At 41.1% G+C, this 19,883-nt stretch overlaps 1 protein-coding gene across 3 annotated transcripts in view; it reads right to left on the reverse strand.

Moving 5' to 3' along the window:
• col4a2 (collagen, type IV, alpha 2) overlaps positions 1-19,883 on the reverse strand; it is a 55,339-nt gene that overhangs the window by 10,641 nt on the left and 24,815 nt on the right. For all 3 annotated transcript variants that reach the window (XM_058623154.1, XM_058623153.1, XM_058623152.1), the window contains exons 5-23: positions 4,904-5,038; positions 4,766-4,810; positions 4,539-4,655; positions 4,385-4,453; positions 4,245-4,280; positions 4,098-4,151; positions 3,939-3,974; positions 3,780-3,821; positions 3,457-3,528; positions 3,307-3,348; positions 3,118-3,165; positions 2,989-3,024; positions 2,855-2,899; positions 2,394-2,457; positions 1,787-1,906; positions 994-1,143; positions 829-900; positions 181-332; positions 6-78 (exon numbers count right to left, since the gene is read on the reverse strand). In XM_058623154.1, coding sequence (XP_058479137.1) covers positions 6-78; positions 181-332; positions 829-900; positions 994-1,143; positions 1,787-1,906; positions 2,394-2,457; positions 2,855-2,899; positions 2,989-3,024; positions 3,118-3,165; positions 3,307-3,348; positions 3,457-3,528; positions 3,780-3,821; positions 3,939-3,974; positions 4,098-4,151; positions 4,245-4,280; positions 4,385-4,453; positions 4,539-4,655; positions 4,766-4,810; positions 4,904-5,038 — 1,408 coding nt within the window. The remainder of the gene's footprint in view (positions 1-5; positions 79-180; positions 333-828; positions 901-993; positions 1,144-1,786; positions 1,907-2,393; positions 2,458-2,854; positions 2,900-2,988; positions 3,025-3,117; positions 3,166-3,306; positions 3,349-3,456; positions 3,529-3,779; positions 3,822-3,938; positions 3,975-4,097; positions 4,152-4,244; positions 4,281-4,384; positions 4,454-4,538; positions 4,656-4,765; positions 4,811-4,903; positions 5,039-19,883) is intronic.

Here is a 19,883-nt window from a genome sequence, read left to right on the forward strand (position 1 = left end):
TGCACCTTTCTGTGTGGCCACTGCTGTGTCCCCTTTTCTGCCTTTTGGGCCTGGTTCCCCAATGAGTCCACGAGAGCCCTAACAGAAAACACATAAAAACATAATGGGAAAAAAATATTAATATGATATATGATTTTTGTAAAGAAAAACCCCCCAAAGGATTCTCTTGATTTTTCTTACAGGGAACCCATCATCGCCTTGGAGACCAGGGTCTCCACCATCACCCTCCTGACCAAACTCTCCAGTCATTCCAGCATCACCACGCTCTCCGACAGGGCCAGGTAGTCCAACTGGAGCGTTTGCAATGCTGCACTCACACACTCCATGTTCACCTACAGGTGCACAAGAAAGGACACAATATGGTGCATTAGTGCATGACGGTCAGGTCAGTTTGCAACTAGTGGAGTCGCTCTGTGGTGGCTAACTGCTAGTGTGTGTGTGTGTGTTTATAGGTGTGTTTATAAGATAGGTCATCTTCAGGCTTTACAAAATGCATTTTTTCTTATGTGTTGCTGAGGGAAAGTTATGATTCATTTTATATCAAATATTTAAAAAACAAAACAAAAACAATAGTAATGATAATTGTGTCACAAGTCACAAAATAGACAGTTTTTTCTTTAATTTTTGTCCATAAAAATGACTCAGCTAACCTTGAACTGTTTCCAATTTTCACGAATTCAATACATTTATAGTATAGTTGGCGAAAATGAAAAGAACCACATTGTTGTCGCCTCTGCGTGATAAGTTTTAACACAGTAATGGGAAAAAGCAGCCTCAATGCTCCGTGTTGTAAGGGTTAAAGTTCATGGTTCAGTAAGGGCACAGCACCTTTTGGTCCTTTAAAGCCAGCATTTCCCGGCCTTCCTCTACCACCCGCAGACCCTTTGAAGAACTCAGCCCCTTGGGACAAAGAGGAATACAGTTTTAGAACAAACACATATAAAAAAGGCAGATAATAATAAGAAATAATGATTAAATATTAAAACAACATACATGTTCCTTTAGGCCCTGGAGGGCCCCTGGCACCTGGGCGCCCATTGGCACCCGGGGGTCCTGCAGTGACAGCAGGAAGCCCTGTGTCCCCTTTTTGGCCTTGATCTCCTTTCTCACCACTGACACCAAAAGGCCCAAAGTAGTCAAACACTAAAAGAGACACAAAGGAATATTAAATTCTTGACCCTAATGAATGCACAATAAACTATCACACATTCATACATACAATTATTAAGAGCATATGAACGACACTGTTAAATGATGAGTTTAGTTCTGACAGAGCAGTGGCCAAAAGGTTTGTGTTAGGCTTAGAAGTATATTTAAATATAGTTTAACATTAAAATAAAACAATAGGCGGTGGCTGTCTGTAAACAAAATAAAACAAATCTTGCATTATACTTCAGTTGAGAAATGGCTTCTTGGCTTTTGTCATACAAAGGTTTTGTTTTTTGTGTTTCATAATGCTGAATGTTGCCCATTTTACTATGATTCTTCACGTTTATTTATCTTTGTCTCTTGAAGTTCTGCTTTTTATTATCTGTCTGTCCTGGAGAAATCATTCTTGTGTTCCTGTTTTTTATGTTCATGCAGACTCGTTCCTTATCTCACGCAAGATTCTAAAGACAGACAGCACATAATCCATGGACCCTCAGTCCATATGACACAGTTTGGTGATATGACGTCCAAACTTACGTGTCAGTTACTTACCCATGATAGTTCACGTGTTCATGTATTGTCGAAAAATGAGTGTGAGTCTGTGAATTAACAGAGTGAAAGAAACTTTCTTCACTACCATGTTGTTGTGTATCAGAAGCAGGACGCCCGGGGGGTCCAGGGGGGCCTTGATCTCCTATCGGGCCCCTCTCTCCATCTGGACCCTGCTCACCATGAGTACCAGGCGGACCAGGTGGACCTTATCAAATCAAATGACAAAAACATTTCTTAGCGTGTGTGCAACAAGTAACGTCAACCGCTTTAATCCCTTCTTTAGTCCCTGCTGCTTTAACCCATGTAGCTCTGTAACAGAGCACAAACAGTGTCTTAACTGTTTTGCTATCATTGTTTACAACCAATTTAGTTTCCACACCAATATGAAAGCGAAAATCAATCATTCAGACATTAATTATTTCAATTTCAACCAGTTAACCACTGTGAACCTGCATGCTGTCAGCTGACAAGACGTTCTACTATTCCTTAGCTTCACTGAGTTTATGTGAGTTCATGTGAACTTTATTTCCTCTCATCTGATCCAGCATTGTCTTAAACACTGTGATTCTTTGAGATGAGTCGCTTCGTGTGAGCTACAGTTACAGTGCCTGTTAGAACTGAGGTGTCTCACTTTTCTTTCCCCCCCCTGTTAACTAATGATGTGACTTTTTCACCAGTGTTTATCAATCTACCTGTTGAAGACCAAGGCCATAGCGATCCAGATGTAATCACATCTCCTGGGTCTCCTCTGACTCCCTGGAACACAAACGTGCCGTCAGTCTCTCTTCCCACTTAAACGTCAGTTAAATATGTCAATTCAAAATAACATACAAATGAAAAATGAAATAAACTGTATGGAGCTAAGTTAAGTTTATATACTGAAGGAAACCTTGAATTACAATACATTTAAATTGAAATATTGTCGTTATCTTGTGCATTACTGAATACACACATTTCCCACATCTCCCCTAGAACTTTGAATATATTATATATGGAACAACATTGCTAACATGAGAGTGGAATAATGTTCTGTTTTTCTTTTTACTAGTGTTTAAGAGGCTATGTTAGTTGTTGTTTAGTGTGATCGCGACAGTGTTTTTGTTCACACATATTTGTGTAAATCACAATGAATTAAAACTGACTACATTCTCACCTTAGGTCCATGTCTGCCTATTACTCCTCCGTCACCAGGCTCCCCCTGCACAGGAGTTGATGTCACTGTGTTATACGAGCACATTTAATGTGAATTTTACATACAATGATGATACTATTTTTACATAAACATACCCTTGGTCCAGGGCTCCCATCTGCACCAGATTCGCCCTATAACAGCATTGAACAACAGTGTTAAATGAACATAACAAAAGGATAAAGGATGGAGTTTTGCTTAAATGTGGAGAGGTTTAACTGCGTTACCCGCAAACCAGGGAATCCCATGATACCAGTTTCCCCCCTGTTTTCGTCCTGAAATGAACCAATCCAAAGAAAAGGTCAGCGACATGCTTCAGTGTGAATACTGTGTCCGATATCCTGTATGTCCGTGTGTGTATGTACGTGCACAAGCACCATGGAAATATCTACAAATGCCAACGAATGCTGACATACCTCTCCTTTCTCTCCTTTCGGGCCTTGCTCTCCAGTAGGTCCCTATAAAAATATTTGAACAGTACACCAGTGTTTGCGTCATTTCTTCCCATAATTACTAAATTAAGAGGCCAATGAATAAAGATGAGCACAGGATGCTGATGCACAGACCTGGGGACCATACGGAGGCAGAGTATGAGGATGAGTAGAGTTTCCTGGCAGCCCCGGTGGTCCGATGTCTCCCTGTGGTGAAAGTAGGAAGTGCAACAGAAATCAGACGGATTTTTTGAAATCAAATTATTCAGTTGCAAATAAAAGTTATCAAGTAGAAATCGTAATGTCAGAACTGGAGTGAAACTGCTGTTTTAGTAAACACAAGTACATGTATCAGGTCCAACATCTCAAACTGTCATGTCATGTGAGTCATGATTTTTCATGTAATCAGTGAATGTGGAGACGTTAACATAGTGATTGTCATGATCAGGGCCACTCACTTGTTCTCCCTTGTTTCCTTTATACACTTTGGTCATCGTGCCCTGCCCAGAACACAAACAAACAAATGTGTGATGTCGCCTATTGGCAGTTTATTACAGTACGAGATTAAATTTCCAGATTTGAGTTATACTACATTATATCTATTGTTGTTGCCTTACCTTAGCTCCACGTGGCCCTGGAGGCCCTGGGGGACCCTTTCAGAAGACAGAAAACAAGCTCCAAATAAGCACTTCATATCATAATTGATTATATAAACTGTCCATGATCGATGATGCTTCACAACATAAGAACATGCACTCTCTCACAAACCCACACACCTTAGGTCCTTGAATGCCTCTGCTGCCTGGCCAGCCTGGGTTTCCTGAAGGGCCCTGAAAAAATCAAATTAAAGTGCATGAATTGGAAAGATCACATAATGTATCAGACAACAAGTAAAGTTTCAGATGGAACTGAATTTGTCTTACAAATATTCCATGCATCCCTGGTGTGCCTGGATCTCCCTGTGGATGGATTTTTAAACGATTTGAGACATTAATAACATCATAGAGGCATATATATTATGATTTCATGGAGGCAGGTGTTCTTCAGAACTCATGTTGCTCACCCTGAAACGCTCCATGTACACACTTAGCTCCAGAGTGTCTCCCTTCTCTCCCTTCCTGCCATGTTGTCCCTAAGAGGATACAAAAGTACAGAGAAAAACTGTCAAGATGTTGAAACACGATGTACTTTCCAGGCAGGTTTGGAATAAAACTTACAGGGAAACCAGGTGAGCCATGATAACCGGGTTGCCCGGAAAAGCCTGGTTCTCCATTTGTGCCATTACAGCCGTCTGCTCCTGGTTTCCCCCTGGGACCAGCTTGACCTGGGTGTCCCTGCAGGGCAAACATCAAATCAAAACAGTCACAACAAACCACAAAAAGAATCAATACTCAGTCAACAGCGAGTTTCTCATCCTTTCATCCAGAAAAATGGGTGGACGTACAGGTATGCCATCGTTTCCAGGAAACCCAGGAACGCCGGTCTGCCCCTGTGGAGCAACAAAGATCATCATTTTAAACAAAGACATGACACTTAAGTATTTGCAAATGAATTAATAAAGAAAAAGAGAAGTATATTTTACCACATTTCCCTTTGGGCCTATGGTGCCACTCTGGCCACTGTCACCTTTGTGCCCCTTTGGTCCTTGGATGCCTGGATCACCTGATCTCCCCGGAGGTCCCTGTGGACCCTGAGGACCAAGAGGCCCATGTTGACCCTTGATTGTAAAAAAAAGATTTGATCAATTTTATATCGAAGATAGAACACTGGCTTACAGTTTATAATAGAAAGAATGAAGCAAACACGTTTTTATTTTTATGTATCAGTAACATTATAGGGTTTGACAGAAGCAGTGTCTGGGATGACAAGGCAATTTAAACTCACCTGTTGATTTCACACTTTTTTACCTATGTAGTTTTTACATGGAACGTTTCACTCTCATTTTTTAGTTTGCATCGCAAGGGGGAGACATACACCTGTCTTTGTAGTGAAAGTCTCTCCTCCAGCACCATGTGCTCTCTGCAGCCATCTAGTGGTCACACTAGTTGTTGTTGCCCTACCATCATCCTGCTAGTTCAAGTGACTGAACTGAAGATTAAAACAAGCCTGATACAGCTGAATCTGGCACATTTCATGGACTTGAAGTGCAGATTCAATGATTGACTCTTTGACTCTGCACACTCAAAGTTAAGAATTCTGATTGTATTATGATAGAGAGTGGACATGCTGGCAGACAGAAAGGTACTGTAGTTAGATGTGAGTTTGGCAATGAAGGCAGAAAACTCAGTCAATTATACCAAACTGTGCATCAGTTACATTTTAAATGTTTAGTTTACTTAATTAGTGGTGGATTTTGACAAAGACAATAGCAGAATACAAACACATATTATACCATGTATGACGACCAATAACTAATTTTACATTAGATTAGATTACATTTGACTTTTGTGATCCCATATTCACTTGTTACAGCAGCAACAGGTTCAGAGGTCAACAAGTGACAAAAAACAGTAAGTATAACAATACAAACGTAAAAAAAAAAACAGGTTATTTAACTTCCATTCACACAGCTGGGGCATGAGGACGATGCTCGAGTGGGGTGCAGAAAGTAGATGAGGGCCAGTGAGAGGAAAAAAGAAGGGGTTGGAAAAAAAGAGATACCATTGGAGTTTGGCGTGTTTTTGTAAAGTCTGGGAAATCATGGGGTGAATAAGTGATGACCTTTGAGGTTTGGGGGTCTGACGTTGTTTCCTGTGAGAACTAACAAACACAGTGATGTTGTTCCTCCCCAGAGACAGAGAGATGCTCTGGACCTTGTGATATGAAGCGAAAGCCAAGGGTCTCATAGGAATTAAATAAATTGCCGGAAGCCTAAACAATGTCAGACAACAATTCAAACAAGCTCACAGACAAGTCAGAGGCAGATAGTGTGAGATAAGGCCTAGTTATAAAAATGATAAATGATGGCTACAAGCCTGTGCACTGTGTTGTATCTGCACGTGTGTGTGTGTGTGTGCGTGTGTGTGTGTTGTGCAAAGCCACCCAAAGCTTGTTGGAAGAGAAGGTGTGTGTTTTGTCTCTGCCTCAGTCTCATCCCTGCAGCTGCTGCCTATAGAGTAGACAACAGACGGACAACAGTCCTGTCAAAACAACTCAAACCACACATGGACAATGTGGGTGTTGTATAGTCTGTGCTGTTTATTTGTTTTTAAACAGCCAGAGAACTGGGTTCCGTTTTCAGAGATGAAGTCCCTCATGAGCCTCGCATGGACGATAAAGCAGTAGCAGTAGCGGTAATGAACGTTCCCATTTAAAAGAATAAATGAAACGTGGCACATACTGGACACACCAGTGTGATTGACAGCTGGCGTCGTCTAATAGGTCTGTGAGCTTACTGTTTGTTTTGCAACCTCAAGACGATTTCCATTTTTATATATATAGTCAATGGTTAGATTTGTAATCTTGCTACACCACCAAAACACTCTGTAGTGATTCACTATAATATATCATCATTTAAACATGAGAGTTGGGGGCCTGTGATGGCGAGATTGGAACAGCAACCCTCCCACGACCCCCATGTGCAGGATAAAGCGGTAGAAGATGGATGGATGGATGAGAGTCGAGTTGATATTTGGTCATAAACCCAAACACTGAACGTGTGAGTGTGAGCCCCCTGGTGGCTTCACCAAATAAACCAGAGGAGGGTATTGACTTCATAGATGTTAAATTATATTTTTCTATAGTTAAAAAAATGTTTATACATATGCCAAGTGTAGATGTGGAAAGAAACTGCCATCTCTTTTCTTTGTGTTCTCTGCTGTAATGGAGGGCATTTAGTAAGTTGGACACAATAACAGCTATAAATCATCATTCTTACAACAAATGATATTAATCAAGCTGTCTCATTATGTAAGACGAATGGTCCTGTCAAAGTAATCGTTCATCAAAGAAGTAAAATATACAGTGACAGAGGGGACTATGTGTGTGTGTGTGTGTGTGTGTGTGTGTGTGTGTGTGTCTTTAACTGCACTAGAGATCCTTGTCTGGAGCATTTGCGTGGAACAGTATGTTCACTGCTGACTATCTTTCCGCTTGGCTTGAACACAGGCCTGATAAATACCAGGCTTCTTTTACAGTTGATAATAGGGGGAGATGTTTCAAAGTGCATATTTGAGTAAGAAAACAACCGCCACAATGCTGCATCTATTGTAAACACTCAAAAATAAAGGTAGATATTACAGGTAGATATGTAACTATGGCTCAACATCATTGTATAAAGTTGTAGAAGTTCCTCGTAGATTTAGGTCTACAGCTGCAATTGGCAGCTCTGTTCCGTATTTCGTACTGCTCAAACATCTCTCGTCGTCATACTCATCTCCTCTATACTCTCCGGGGCTAAGTCTCTCTCCACTCATCCCCATAATTACGATATCCCCCTTTACTCCTCTTTCTTATCAGTACACTTCTGCCCAGCACTTCCTTCCCTCCCAGAACTGTGAGGGTTTCTCACATGCCTTTGCATCTATCCAAATCCTCCTTTGTCTGCCTTGTATTTTCTCCCTTCCTGTCTCTGCCGGGATGCTAAGATGCAATGTGCAGTTTATAAACAGACTTTGTTGGAGCGGACACTTAAAAATAAAGGTGCAACAGCCTGAAAGAATCCCAACAGTTGGAAAAAAAAAGTAGTACAAAATAGTGCAAAGTATAAAAAGCACTGACACTGACAAATAAACTCTTTGAGATTGATCTAGCGGTGGGTGGACGTACAATAACGTGTAACAGAGGGAAGCAGAATGACAAGATCTTCAGACCTACACGTATATGTAAATGTACGTATGTTTACATGTGAATGTATCTCTGACTGAAGGCTGGGCATGATTTTACCAGATTATGAAGCTCAGGAGACACGTGCTGATTTTTTGGCAACTGTAGATGCCTGTTCTCCTTTCTTTTTTCTTTCTTTCTGTCATAGCCACCTGACGTCAGTCTTGTGTCTCGGGAGCAATCGGTGGTCAAATCCACGTCACGAGGGGAGAAGAGGGAAATTGAGTGAGGCAGACAGCGCTGATCTAAGGTGCCCACTCTCCTCAAGTCCAACGATTGATTGCAGGCACTGCGGCTAATGTATGAGGTGTATGAGGTACAGACACAAAAATGGAAATCTGTCTCAGGAGGCTTCACCGCACACAAAATACATCCTTGAACCTTATGCCGTCAATATAAAAAACAAACAAACCCGTAGACATAACCTTTTTGAGCTTTCGATTGAACAGAAAAAAAGGTTATTTATTTACCTCAACATCCCTGGTAACATATTAAAACATCTGCTGCTAGTAGAAAATAACAAAAACACAAAAACTAGGGATTGTAAAAAGAGCAATATAGCAGTCATTCTCAGGTGTCTGCTGTTTATTGAAACACACAAAGAAACTTGTGGGATGGTAGAACACTGACGGGGTTCAAATGTGAGCCTGTCTCTTCTTTAGAGAGGAGTCAAAAGGTTGAAAATAGGGAGACACGCGGCAGATCTTTAAAGAAAAGTACAGATTCTTTCTTGCCTATTCATCTAGCGCAGCATTTTCATTTTCAAACCAAGGATTAACCCCTTCATTCACATATCATACATGTCACTGACAAGCTGTTCCAGCTGCGTCTTCTGCAGGTGCAGGAATGTGCGAGGATTCCGGTCATAACATTTCAGATAAACTCTCTCCAGATGAGGAGGGAGAGCTGGTGACCATTGACCAGCTAACTCTTTTAATCAGACATGGCTCAGAATGCTGTGGGGTTTGTTGACTGAATAGTGAAACCTAGAGGTTGAGCTTTTACATATAGTTGATTATGCGCGATTAAGGTTTCGGTTTATGTGAATTAAAGAATGAGTTTTTTTGTCTTGAGATATTTTCATCCAGCACTTTCACACAGTAGAGGGGAATAGAGTATCTCTTCAGAAAGAACAAAATAAATAAATATAACCCTGTTGAAATATGTGGATAAGCCAAAGAAATGCAGTTGCACAAAATGACATTTCCACAAATACCAGCAACTTGAGCCAACTTAACTTGCGCAACGTGCCTTCATGACGTCTCACCCTTTTCTGAGAAGTTCCCTGCTCTTCAGCGTGTATAGAATGCAGTAATCTTGTGTGTGCTTCGTGGGTGTGTTTGTATTTCTCCTCTCTGAATCACAGATCTATTAAAAGTTTCCCTGTCTGACACCATAAATTTCATCTGGGCCCAGAAACGTCCCCCTGGGTGGACAGTTTGGGAACGAGCCGCTCGGAACAGGATGGATGGGAACATGAAGTCCAGTTTGGAAACCTCTGAACTTAGAGACAAATAATATAAATCAATAAACAACAGCGACTACAGGGACTTTCTGTGTTGTTTTTGAGTCAAGAAATGAAAAGAGATCCTCCTTTTTTGAAACTTTATACAAATATAAAGAGGGTGATCAGAGTTGGGAGGTTCTGGGAATATCTCACACGCATACACATATAATACACTGTGTTTCCATGGCTCTTTTCACGGCTGTTCAACCTTGTGTTTACTCTGCTGCAAACAAAACTAATACCTACACTAACACGTGGCGTGCCCTCTGTGGTTGTATATACACTGTATCCCGTCAGACTTAAGACCGGAATCTAAACACAAGGTGTCCTGGTGAGGAAGGTCTGATGCTATGCAGCATGAACATTATCCTCCGACGTCACCTATGTACTGACAGCGCCCCCTACTCTCTGCCACAGACACGGCGACGCGTCAAAGTGTGGCGAGTGTCTCTGTGAGCGGCCTGCAACTGAGGACCACTGACCTCGCAAATGAGTCTTTATTTACGGTGTAGCACATTTACATCGGCACATGAAACTGTCAAATATTTAAGGAAATGATTCTCATTGAATTTCGACACCTCATGAGAGAAAGAACAACGAGAATGAGGGAAGAACAAAGTGAAGGGATGTAAGGAAACACAGCACAAATGAAGGAAGGGAAGTCGGTGTGAAAAGCAGATGTAAGAGAGGAAACATTACAGAATGACTTGACTTGGGAGGAAAAGGATAAAGAGACGTAGGGGATGAATCAACATAAGAAAAGAAAGATGTTTTAAGGAAGAGGAGAGGAAGGGATGCAGCAAAGGAGGAAATTAAGTCAGGAATTATGGAAACAAGGACTAAAACATGGATGGAAAAGAAACAGGCTCAGACGCTTCAGTGAATGGGCTCCCACTGCTCTGTGACCTAGCTCAAATATTTTTCTTGGACACATTTTACTTGGACTCATTTCCTGAGGAGACGCAGCTTTCCTACATGATGCCCCGTGGGGAAACGGGGATCAGATACCCTAGAGGAGCAGGGGGAATAAGGGGTTTAGGGTAAAGGACTGAGAGGATCGTCTGGAGGACACGAGGGCCCTTAACCGAATGCCCTGAGGAGGAACCAGGCAGAATAAATAAACATCTGTAGATGATGTTTAGATATCTATTAGAGTGTGTTTAGATCTCCTGGCTGTAGTCAGTGAGGTCAGTGTTCTAAAATCCTTTTGGTCGATCAGAGAAGAGAAAAAGAATTACACTAATCATACATCCACATTTGTTTAAAAAGGCATACATTCTGGTCTGGAAGAGCCCTAAAAATTAAGAAATTCCAAAAATGTGTGTTGTGTTTGAGTAGGATCAACAGACAAAACTGAGACTGCAGTTATCTACATTCACTTCCTGGCTGTTTTTTTGAATCGCCTTTGCTGTGCACAACCAGGTACACACCATACACTTTGTGGCTAATCCCTTGCTGTTGACTCGGCACACCTCTGACAGCACTTACCAGGGTTTTACATTTGTTTTTGAGAATTTAGCACACATGGACAGGCTTATTAAGTTGCAGGTGGAAAAAGACAATAAACAAAACTGATCTGATGAAGAATTATCCATGAGAAAGTAAAACTGCAGTGTCGCCATGGAGACAAACCTCGAGCCAGATTTGTAGGAATACATCATATGTTCTCCGCTGCACAACCACAAGTTCCTCTGACTCACAAACATGAAACCCATTTGTTGTTTCTCATGGAGGCCTGCTGCGCTTCGTTAGGCTGTTCAACACCCAGTTTTCATTGGAATGAATATGTTATTTGGAGGTTCTGAGCTCATTTCTGCATGCATGTGACATTTCTTCACCAAGCACGTGCAAATACATGTGCCAGAGATCCGACAGCAATCAGACCAGAGTGAGGGGGCTGATAATGACCAGTGGTTACACTGATGTGTGTGTGTGTGTGTGTGTGAGGCAAATAGTCTGCATGTGAATTGAGGAATTGTGCGTTGAAGATCAAGACTGGAGGGGGGGGGGGGGGGTCCCAGGCTGAGAGCAGAACAGCTTGCACCTCCAGCTAACCCAAGGGTCTCTGGGCCCTGACACCTGTGTTATTACCTCATGTTAAAAGAACGAGACGACTCAAGTCTGTCGTCCAAGCGCTTGTGTCTCAACAGGTCACAGCTGCAGCTCGTGTGTGAGAAAAAGTGAGACGTGGCCCACAGTTTTTCAAATGAGGTGTTCCCCTCACCTCTGAGACCAGCCACACCTGTGTGACTATATTGCGTGTCGGCATGAGTGCATGTCTGTGCGTAATGAGGTCCATCATGGGTGTGTGGCCTCTGTAATCCCACAGTTGCATTTACCACTGTGATATACTGCCATTACACCGTCCATGGCAGTATATCGCTGTGTCTTTCTCTCTGTTTAAAAAAGCCCACCAAGGAATCCTCGATTTCCTAAACAAAGCTGTGCACTGACATTGAACATCACACCCAAGGGCACAAAGATATGTGGGACTATAAGAGTTTGAGAGGCCACAGGAGCATCAGGCAACTGTGAAAGAGTACCTTTTCTTTGTTAACATTTGTTATTTGGATGTAAAACTAATTGTACATTAAAACATAATCAAAAGTTGGATATCAATAAAATCTAAACCTATAGAACATCTGATCTCTTGGCTGAGTCAATCAGCTGCTAATTAAACTTGACATGACCTGATATAGAGAAAACATACTAAGTAGATTCAGGCTCTCAAACATGACATTTAACTTCCATTCTTTGTTGTTTTTTTTTTCTTCCATTTCATCACATTTCATATAGCTTTTGTGTGTTTTCTTGGTGTGAAAAGAGATGTCGCTCTGTTTACTTGTATTCATTCTTATACATTTCATTTTGCTCTCCTTAAGAAGTCTTGGCTGATTAAAACATTACACAATTAATTTGGGATATGACCTGGTTTTGGGTCAACACAGATTATATCATGTGTTCATCTCTGACCCAGATAACTGACAAACTGCCGACTGAACACAAGGAGACTTAGTCTAAGGTTGTATTCATGTTCTTATTGCTACTGTTCTTACTTTAGGCAAAACATATGCTCAATAGCAACAATAACATGGTGGTTTTAACAAGTAATATAGTCAGTACTATTCTGCATGGAAAACATGCTAAGCACCACTCACCACAAGTAGACATTTTGGCTCAAACTTTGGAGAAGATGATATTAAGTGAAAAAGTGAATTATTTGACTATAATTACATTGTGCCACTCAAACTCCAAACTTACTGCGGTGCTTTAGGACATCATTTGATCCATCTGGTGACCATGGGTATAAGAGCCAAATTGTGTGGTCATCAGTTTAAGTATTGTTTAAACTGCAAACTTTATGCAACATCATTGAAAATGGTTTCACAAATGGTTGATTAAAAAAAAAAAACAACCATAACAACACAGAGCCCTTTGTTGTTCGACTGGACTTCATCCAGTCATCAATGTTAAGGATCCCCATAATAATCCTCCAGGTCTCTTCCTGCAGCCCCTGAACCCTCCAGCTGCACTGACTAGCTCATAGACCAATTATGCCAGCCTGGAAAATCCCCCATTTTCCCACATGGGGGATGCAACACCCACTGCCATTCCAGCTGCAATACACATTCCTAGATAGTTCGCATGGGAGCAAATCATGGGCAAAGGTCCAATCATACATATGATTTACTGACAAAATAATTGGAACTATTATCTTTGAGTATATAAACTACATTGATATTGATATCCCTAAGTTTAGTAAGATGTAGCTGAAATAACATTATGCTATCGGAGGAAAATGAGTAACTTTAATACTTTGTTAACTAATTTCTATCAGGATGTTCCGTTCCGAAGTCTGTTAAAACGCCAGTTAATTCAAACGTTTCTGACAGGATCGACAAAGAGAGACCACATCACTCCAGTGTTAGCTTCTCTATACTTCTTCCTGCACAGTTTACATTTGAAATCCTCCTGATACAAAGCACTGAACGATCAGGCCTCGTCATACCTTAAAGAACTACTTTTTCCTTATCATTGATTCAGTCCCAAAATGCAGGCTGACTTGTGGTTCCCAGAGTCTATAAGAGTAGAATGGAAGGCAACGCCTGTAGGCTGCTCTCCTGTGGAACCAGCTGTATTTACAGTTTGACTTAAAACCTTCCTTTTTAATAAAGCTTATAGTTAGAGCTGGCTCAGGGAAACCTGCTGCTATAGACCGAGACTGTTGTGCACTCAAACGTCATTGCATGTCATTTCCTGACATTTCCATATAGATATGTAATCTATTATTCTATTCATTTTGATGTGTGTTCCAGTCGTTTGCCCTCACACCATGTGCTCTGTCTGATGATAACAGTCGGGCAACAGATGGTAACAACGAGGCCAGTGTCTGCCAATAAATTTCATACAATTCAATGACACATTCAAAATGTAGATTGCCGAAGGTCAAGGTCAATAGTCAATGTTTTTACAAAGTGGACTTTTTGGCAAACACAACACATGTACATGTACATGTACAAATCAATCAATTACTTGTTTGGTGCATAAAACATCAACCTTTTTTTTGAAAAATGTTGTTTCCCAAACCTCAAAATGAAATTATTCTCAAATGTCTTTTTTTTGTCCACAAACCAAAATAATAGAATTTTAATGATTTCTTTGTTACATGGAGCTAAGAAACCAGAACATATTCCCATTTAAGAAAATCACGGAACTTTTTTTTAATTATTAAAAGAAAACCCTCAAACCAATCTGGATTCCACACACAGTGGGGGAAATCAACACCTTGATGTGTCACACATGAATGTGGCTTTCTTCATTTTAAAAATTACCTGTAACATCGTAAAATTGGCAAATTAACTCTTTAACACCGAGCAGACGACACGCTTGCGTGAGTGCACTTTGCATTGCAGTAATTACGCTATGGTTTCTGAATGCTGAGAAGTTGCACATCAAAGCCAACGTGGTTATTATGGTATGTCACTTGTGCAGTGTCAGTGTCACCAAAGAGGAAAGAGTTGGAAAAACACCTGTACATAGTTTAAACTTTTTGGCCTGTTTTTGGACAACTGAAATTTATACATTATACTGTTAAAATTTCAAATATAACACGCAAAATCGGGTGTTCTAGCTGCAGTTTTCTTTATTTATTCATTTATTTATTTTTATAATCAAACTTTTTTTTTCTTCATTTTGTTAATACACACTTCACATTGTTGATACACTACTTTAACATGCAGTAAATTGTAAATAACTGCCAGATATTGAAGGTTATTCTGGAAAAATGGGCAAAAGCATTTACTCACAGGACATTTCCTGGCCCTTTTATGGTTAATATTAGCAAAAACAAAAAAAAAATTGCCTTTTCACTTATGTTTTTGGTCTTGGGGAGAGTAAATGAAAAACTGTCAAAATATTTTGACGTCAAAATATTTTGACAGACCTTTTGAGAGACCTTTAATTTAACTTTACCAACCTTTGATTGGACAGTCAATGTTGTAGTTTTATTAAACTATTGAACATATTGAAACACTGCATTACTTTAAATGCTAAATTTAGTAAGAGATAAATCATTTATTGCTTATTAGTTCATGAATGACAACATCTTTATTAACCGCATTTGCCCATCCATGCGGGCTACCTGGTGTTTGTGTACACACAGTGTATGTTTGTGTCATAGTGTCTAACAGTGTCTTTTAAAAAAGAGACGCTCCTTTGTCTAAGCCAACAATAGTCCCCTTGTTCCTAACAAGAACCATCGTATTAAAACTGTGTGAGAGAGCTGCTTTTACGGGCTCTTAAAGAAGGACCACAGATGGGGGCAGGACAGCGGGTCAACCTCGGCTTTGACAATTACGTAAAAAAGAGAAAGTGACGGGGAGAAGAATTTCTTTTGATCACAGAAGCAGATGAAGATGTCATGAGAGAAATATGCTGAGCTCTTGTGGGGTTAGAGTTGCAAGAAGCAACACAAACCCCTTTGACATTCATGTATTTTTGTGTCCTTAAAAGTAAATGTGTCTGTTTGTAGTCTATTATGGTAACAAACACAAACTTAAGTTACTATTTTGATAGCTGCTACAGTATGACATCTACCCAGCACCACAGCAGGATCACAACTCAATCCCAAACATCACTGGGGGAGAGGCAGGGTAGAGAGAAAGCTCGCTAACCCATCGTACACAGACAAACAACCACTTACCCTCACATTTGCACCTACTTCACTCCAATTAACCAAAGAAGCCAAAGTACCTGGCAAAAACATCCACACACGGGGAGAACATATAAACACCATGCAAAAAGGCATAAAAAAGCATATTTTTGTTTATAGTATGCTTATTATTCCTTTGCTCCTTCATCTGTGTTCAGTATACAGACCGCTGTAGGTGTAGGTGAAGTCGTGAAATCAAAACAAACCCCATGAGTAATGTGTGCGCTGTGGAGATTTAACAGCACTGTAAAGCGTTTTGTTTTCTTCTGAGCATGACTTCAGTGTCTGCCCATAACTTTTAACGGCCTCAAACAGTGGCTAAGGGACGTCATTAAAATCTCCCTGACCTGAAGCAACAGCTACTAATGACTTTTCTCACCATCCTTTGCCTAGAATACTGTACATCATTGTGGTGCATTAATGCACACAAACAGCTGCCGGGTGTCTGTTTGTCTCAGCTTCTCTCCAGACTTGTCCTACTGCTCTAGAGCATTAATTTTTCACACAAGACAAAGCCAGCCACTGATCCCCAATGAATCCCTCTTTCCAACAATCTAATGAAAGAAAATCCTTCTGTCCAAGAGTTTTAGTGAAAGCAGCAGGTTCGTAAGCTCCCTCCCCTCCTCTCAGTTCACATATACTCCACACAGTTCTTCCTCCATAGGCCTTTGTTAAGATTGGGAACAGGTTAAATCCCAGGTTTGCATCTTTGGAATATAAAAGTGCCATGATACGTCAGTTATTGCTAGAAGAAGATCCTAATGCAAACCTACATGCCATGATACCTACATCAGATTCCTCCGCTGCAGGATATAAGTCATGACCTACCACTGATGAAAAAGCAGCTCTAATCAGAGGAAGTCAACCTGATTTAGGTTCAAAAGGTTACTGTATACACACACATACGTAATATGTACGCTGAGGCCATTTTTAACGGGTTTGCTAAGGCTTTGCATGCATAACACCACAGTGTGGGGGAAAAGACACCACGGTATAAGAAATCAGTTTACCACGGAAGTCGTGCATTTGTCAAGTGTAGGATTTGCTTTGACACGGTTTTATGGACGGTGGTGTTGTGAAAGCGCTTCCCTGTGTGTAGGTCATGGTCCTGCAGACATGTTTAAACCAGCACATGTGTTCCATCTCTATGTCTGTTAATGAGAACATATATTCAGCAGGTCTTTGATCTCTCCTGAGTCTACAGTATTCCTGTTGCCGTCGTTGTCCTGTCCTTGAGGAGACAGGAAATATTCATATTCATCATGGATTTGGAACGTAGGTAGGCCATAGACTTGTTTTCATGGAACAAGGAAATATTTACCATTTATAGCCGCAGTTCACTACACAGGCGATCTCGTTTCAACAAAAACAGGCATCGTCTATATTAAAAAAAGATCAGTGGACCGTCATTGTGCTCAGCTTCCTCAGACATTTGTCATTTCCTGTTCTTCATCAGCTGTGGCAGTTTTTTCCCATGGTGGAAAGGCCAGCATCTCCTCATCTCTCCATCTGCATAGTGTCTGTCATGCTACATCGTTTTACACACACACCGTTTCCATGCTGCGTTTTTATCTTTCCATGGCCACTGTATGGGATGAGGAGATGCTCATGCAGATGAATGCTACTGTTGAGGAACTGAAACAAAAAGTTTCTTTTTCTCTATAAAACCCAGGGCCACTACCCATTTCTGAAAACGGAAGATGGAGAGACTACCAGCAACAAAAGGCAGCATTGATGCCCTAAACATGTTTTCTAGTGAGGACGCAGGGTCCTCAGGGGTTGCTCAGTTTTTCCTGATCTCCTCATTTCCATGCTTACGATACAGCACCACCTGAGTTAAAGCACCTGAGATTCTTGTTCTCTTTATTTGGTTACAGATCCTTCGCCATGCTCCTCAAATTTAAAGCACACCATTTATTTTGCTATTACTCCATTTAAAGGCGATTGTTCTCCTTTTTTTGTCACCACATTTTTAGCAGTCCAACCAACAAACAATGCAGAAGAACAATGAGGACTCTGTGGTGTACGTGGGGAGCTGGATATTTGTCTACACTCCTTCTCTCTCAGTAAAGTGGGTGATAGGGTTGGAGAGTCGCCTTGCCAAATCTCCGCTCTCCCTCTAGCAGAATATCCATGAAATTAACATATTTAGTCGCCACCGAACAATCCAAGTCATTCTTCCAGTCTCTCTCACGCTCTCGCTCTCGCTGCCTGTCTCTCTCCTCTGTCTGGATTTGTATCCAGTCAACGTCAACTTTCTATATTATGGTGACTATTCTGTCAAATGAATTCTTGCATTCATCCATGAAACTACCTCAAGTGACCCTCTTTTCCCCAAATAAAACATCATTTATTTCCCTTTTCCTCCTTCTGGTCAGTGATATAATAATCTCTGGCTACATCCTTACTATATTCAATTTTTTAACTGAAAAAGAAATGGTCTGTGTCCAGACGTCCAGCATTTCAACTCCATATTAGAGGTAATCTATGTCTATACGAACATATTCAGATACAATGGGCATATGTGTGTGACACTGACTCTCTCCTTATTATTAGTTATTTGCTTGGACAAGTGTTTACGTAACAGGACCAACTATTTTGATTTTGGAGGTTTATACCTAGTAGAGTGGGATAAATCATGAACTAAAAGCAGGTAATTGAGTTGTTTTCAGTCATCAGAGTCATTGTTTTCAAAGGTGTCCATTTTTACCTGGCCAGACTTAAGGGCTACCCCTTAGAATTCAAAATAAAATGGAGCCAGCAGCATCTCTTAGCGGTAATGTGGACATTTTTAACTTAACATGCTGAAATAATGTGGATGTCGCCTCCGTCTCAGGGGTCTGCAGTTAAATATAGGAGCATTTTAAGTATCCAACAACTGTTTTCTTTCCTTTAAACATCTATGTCTCGCAGTGATGTGACACGTACCGGTGACTCTGCTCCAACAACGGAAACCTACTCCTCGACAGAGCAGCCAAACTGAGACGCTGACATTAACACGGCCGCCATTTACCCATCAACAACCATCACCTAATCACCACAGCTGCGTCAAGTCTTAGCAAATCCAAGCAGCTGCGGAGGATCATTCTGTCCCCTTCAGTGAGGCGTTCATCGCGGTGATTCTCCACGGGGGAAAGATTTGGAAGAACAGGAGATCGACAATAAGCAAAAGAGCCAGAGGGATCAACACATCTGTGATAATCCATCTTGGTTTCCATCGCATTCACAAACAAGCACATCTGTTGGGAAATGCATTTAGGGGGGGAATTTTAGTTGGATCAGATCATGTATTCGGCTCTGAGGTCCAGAGACCGCAACTGTCACAAACAAACACCGTTTCTAATGCCTGACTTCCCCCAAAGTCTCATCATTAAGTTAGAAGTACAGTAGTTTCAGGGCCAAATCAAAAGTGTACATATAATTCATCTTTACTACATCACAGATACATCTGTCTTATCTTGGATGTGTACAAATGGAGGCTTTTGTTTCTATCTTCTCTTCTTTTCATAGACAAAGCACCACAGATGTCAAGGACTGAGTGTGTAAGGGCTCTTCACTCGTCTTTACATTGGCATTATCACTTGCTCACTAAAGGAACATTTGGCATCTGGCCGACGCAGAGACAGAGTGAGAGAAAACAGGAGGCAGAGAGAGGTAGACCGCCGACCCTGTCACTAGATTCCTGTGACCTTCGGATGTGGAATGTGAAACTTCCTCTCGTCGTCTCTCCCTTTGCCTCCTTGTGGGGTTTCCTGTATTCACAGCGAGTGTGCACGTCAAAGGTCAGGCTACTGTAAAGTCTTGTTGCATGCCAGGAGTACAGTGGTTAGAGGCCAATCCTGTCTTCACCTCTGTCCTCTTTTAAATATGACTCCATCCACAGGAGGTGCCAATCTGCTAGCCAGGAGATGTTCTAGTTCCACGTCACACTGCTGAACTGAGACGTTTATAGTTCCTGTGAGCAGTTTGTTCAAAGACAAAAGAAACAAAGGAAACTGGACCGTTTGGCTGTGGAATGTT

The sequence above is a fragment of the Solea solea genome, chromosome 2 (assembly GCF_958295425.1).
Source record: "Solea solea chromosome 2, fSolSol10.1, whole genome shotgun sequence".
Classification (NCBI taxonomy): Eukaryota; Metazoa; Chordata; class Actinopteri; order Pleuronectiformes; family Soleidae; genus Solea; species Solea solea.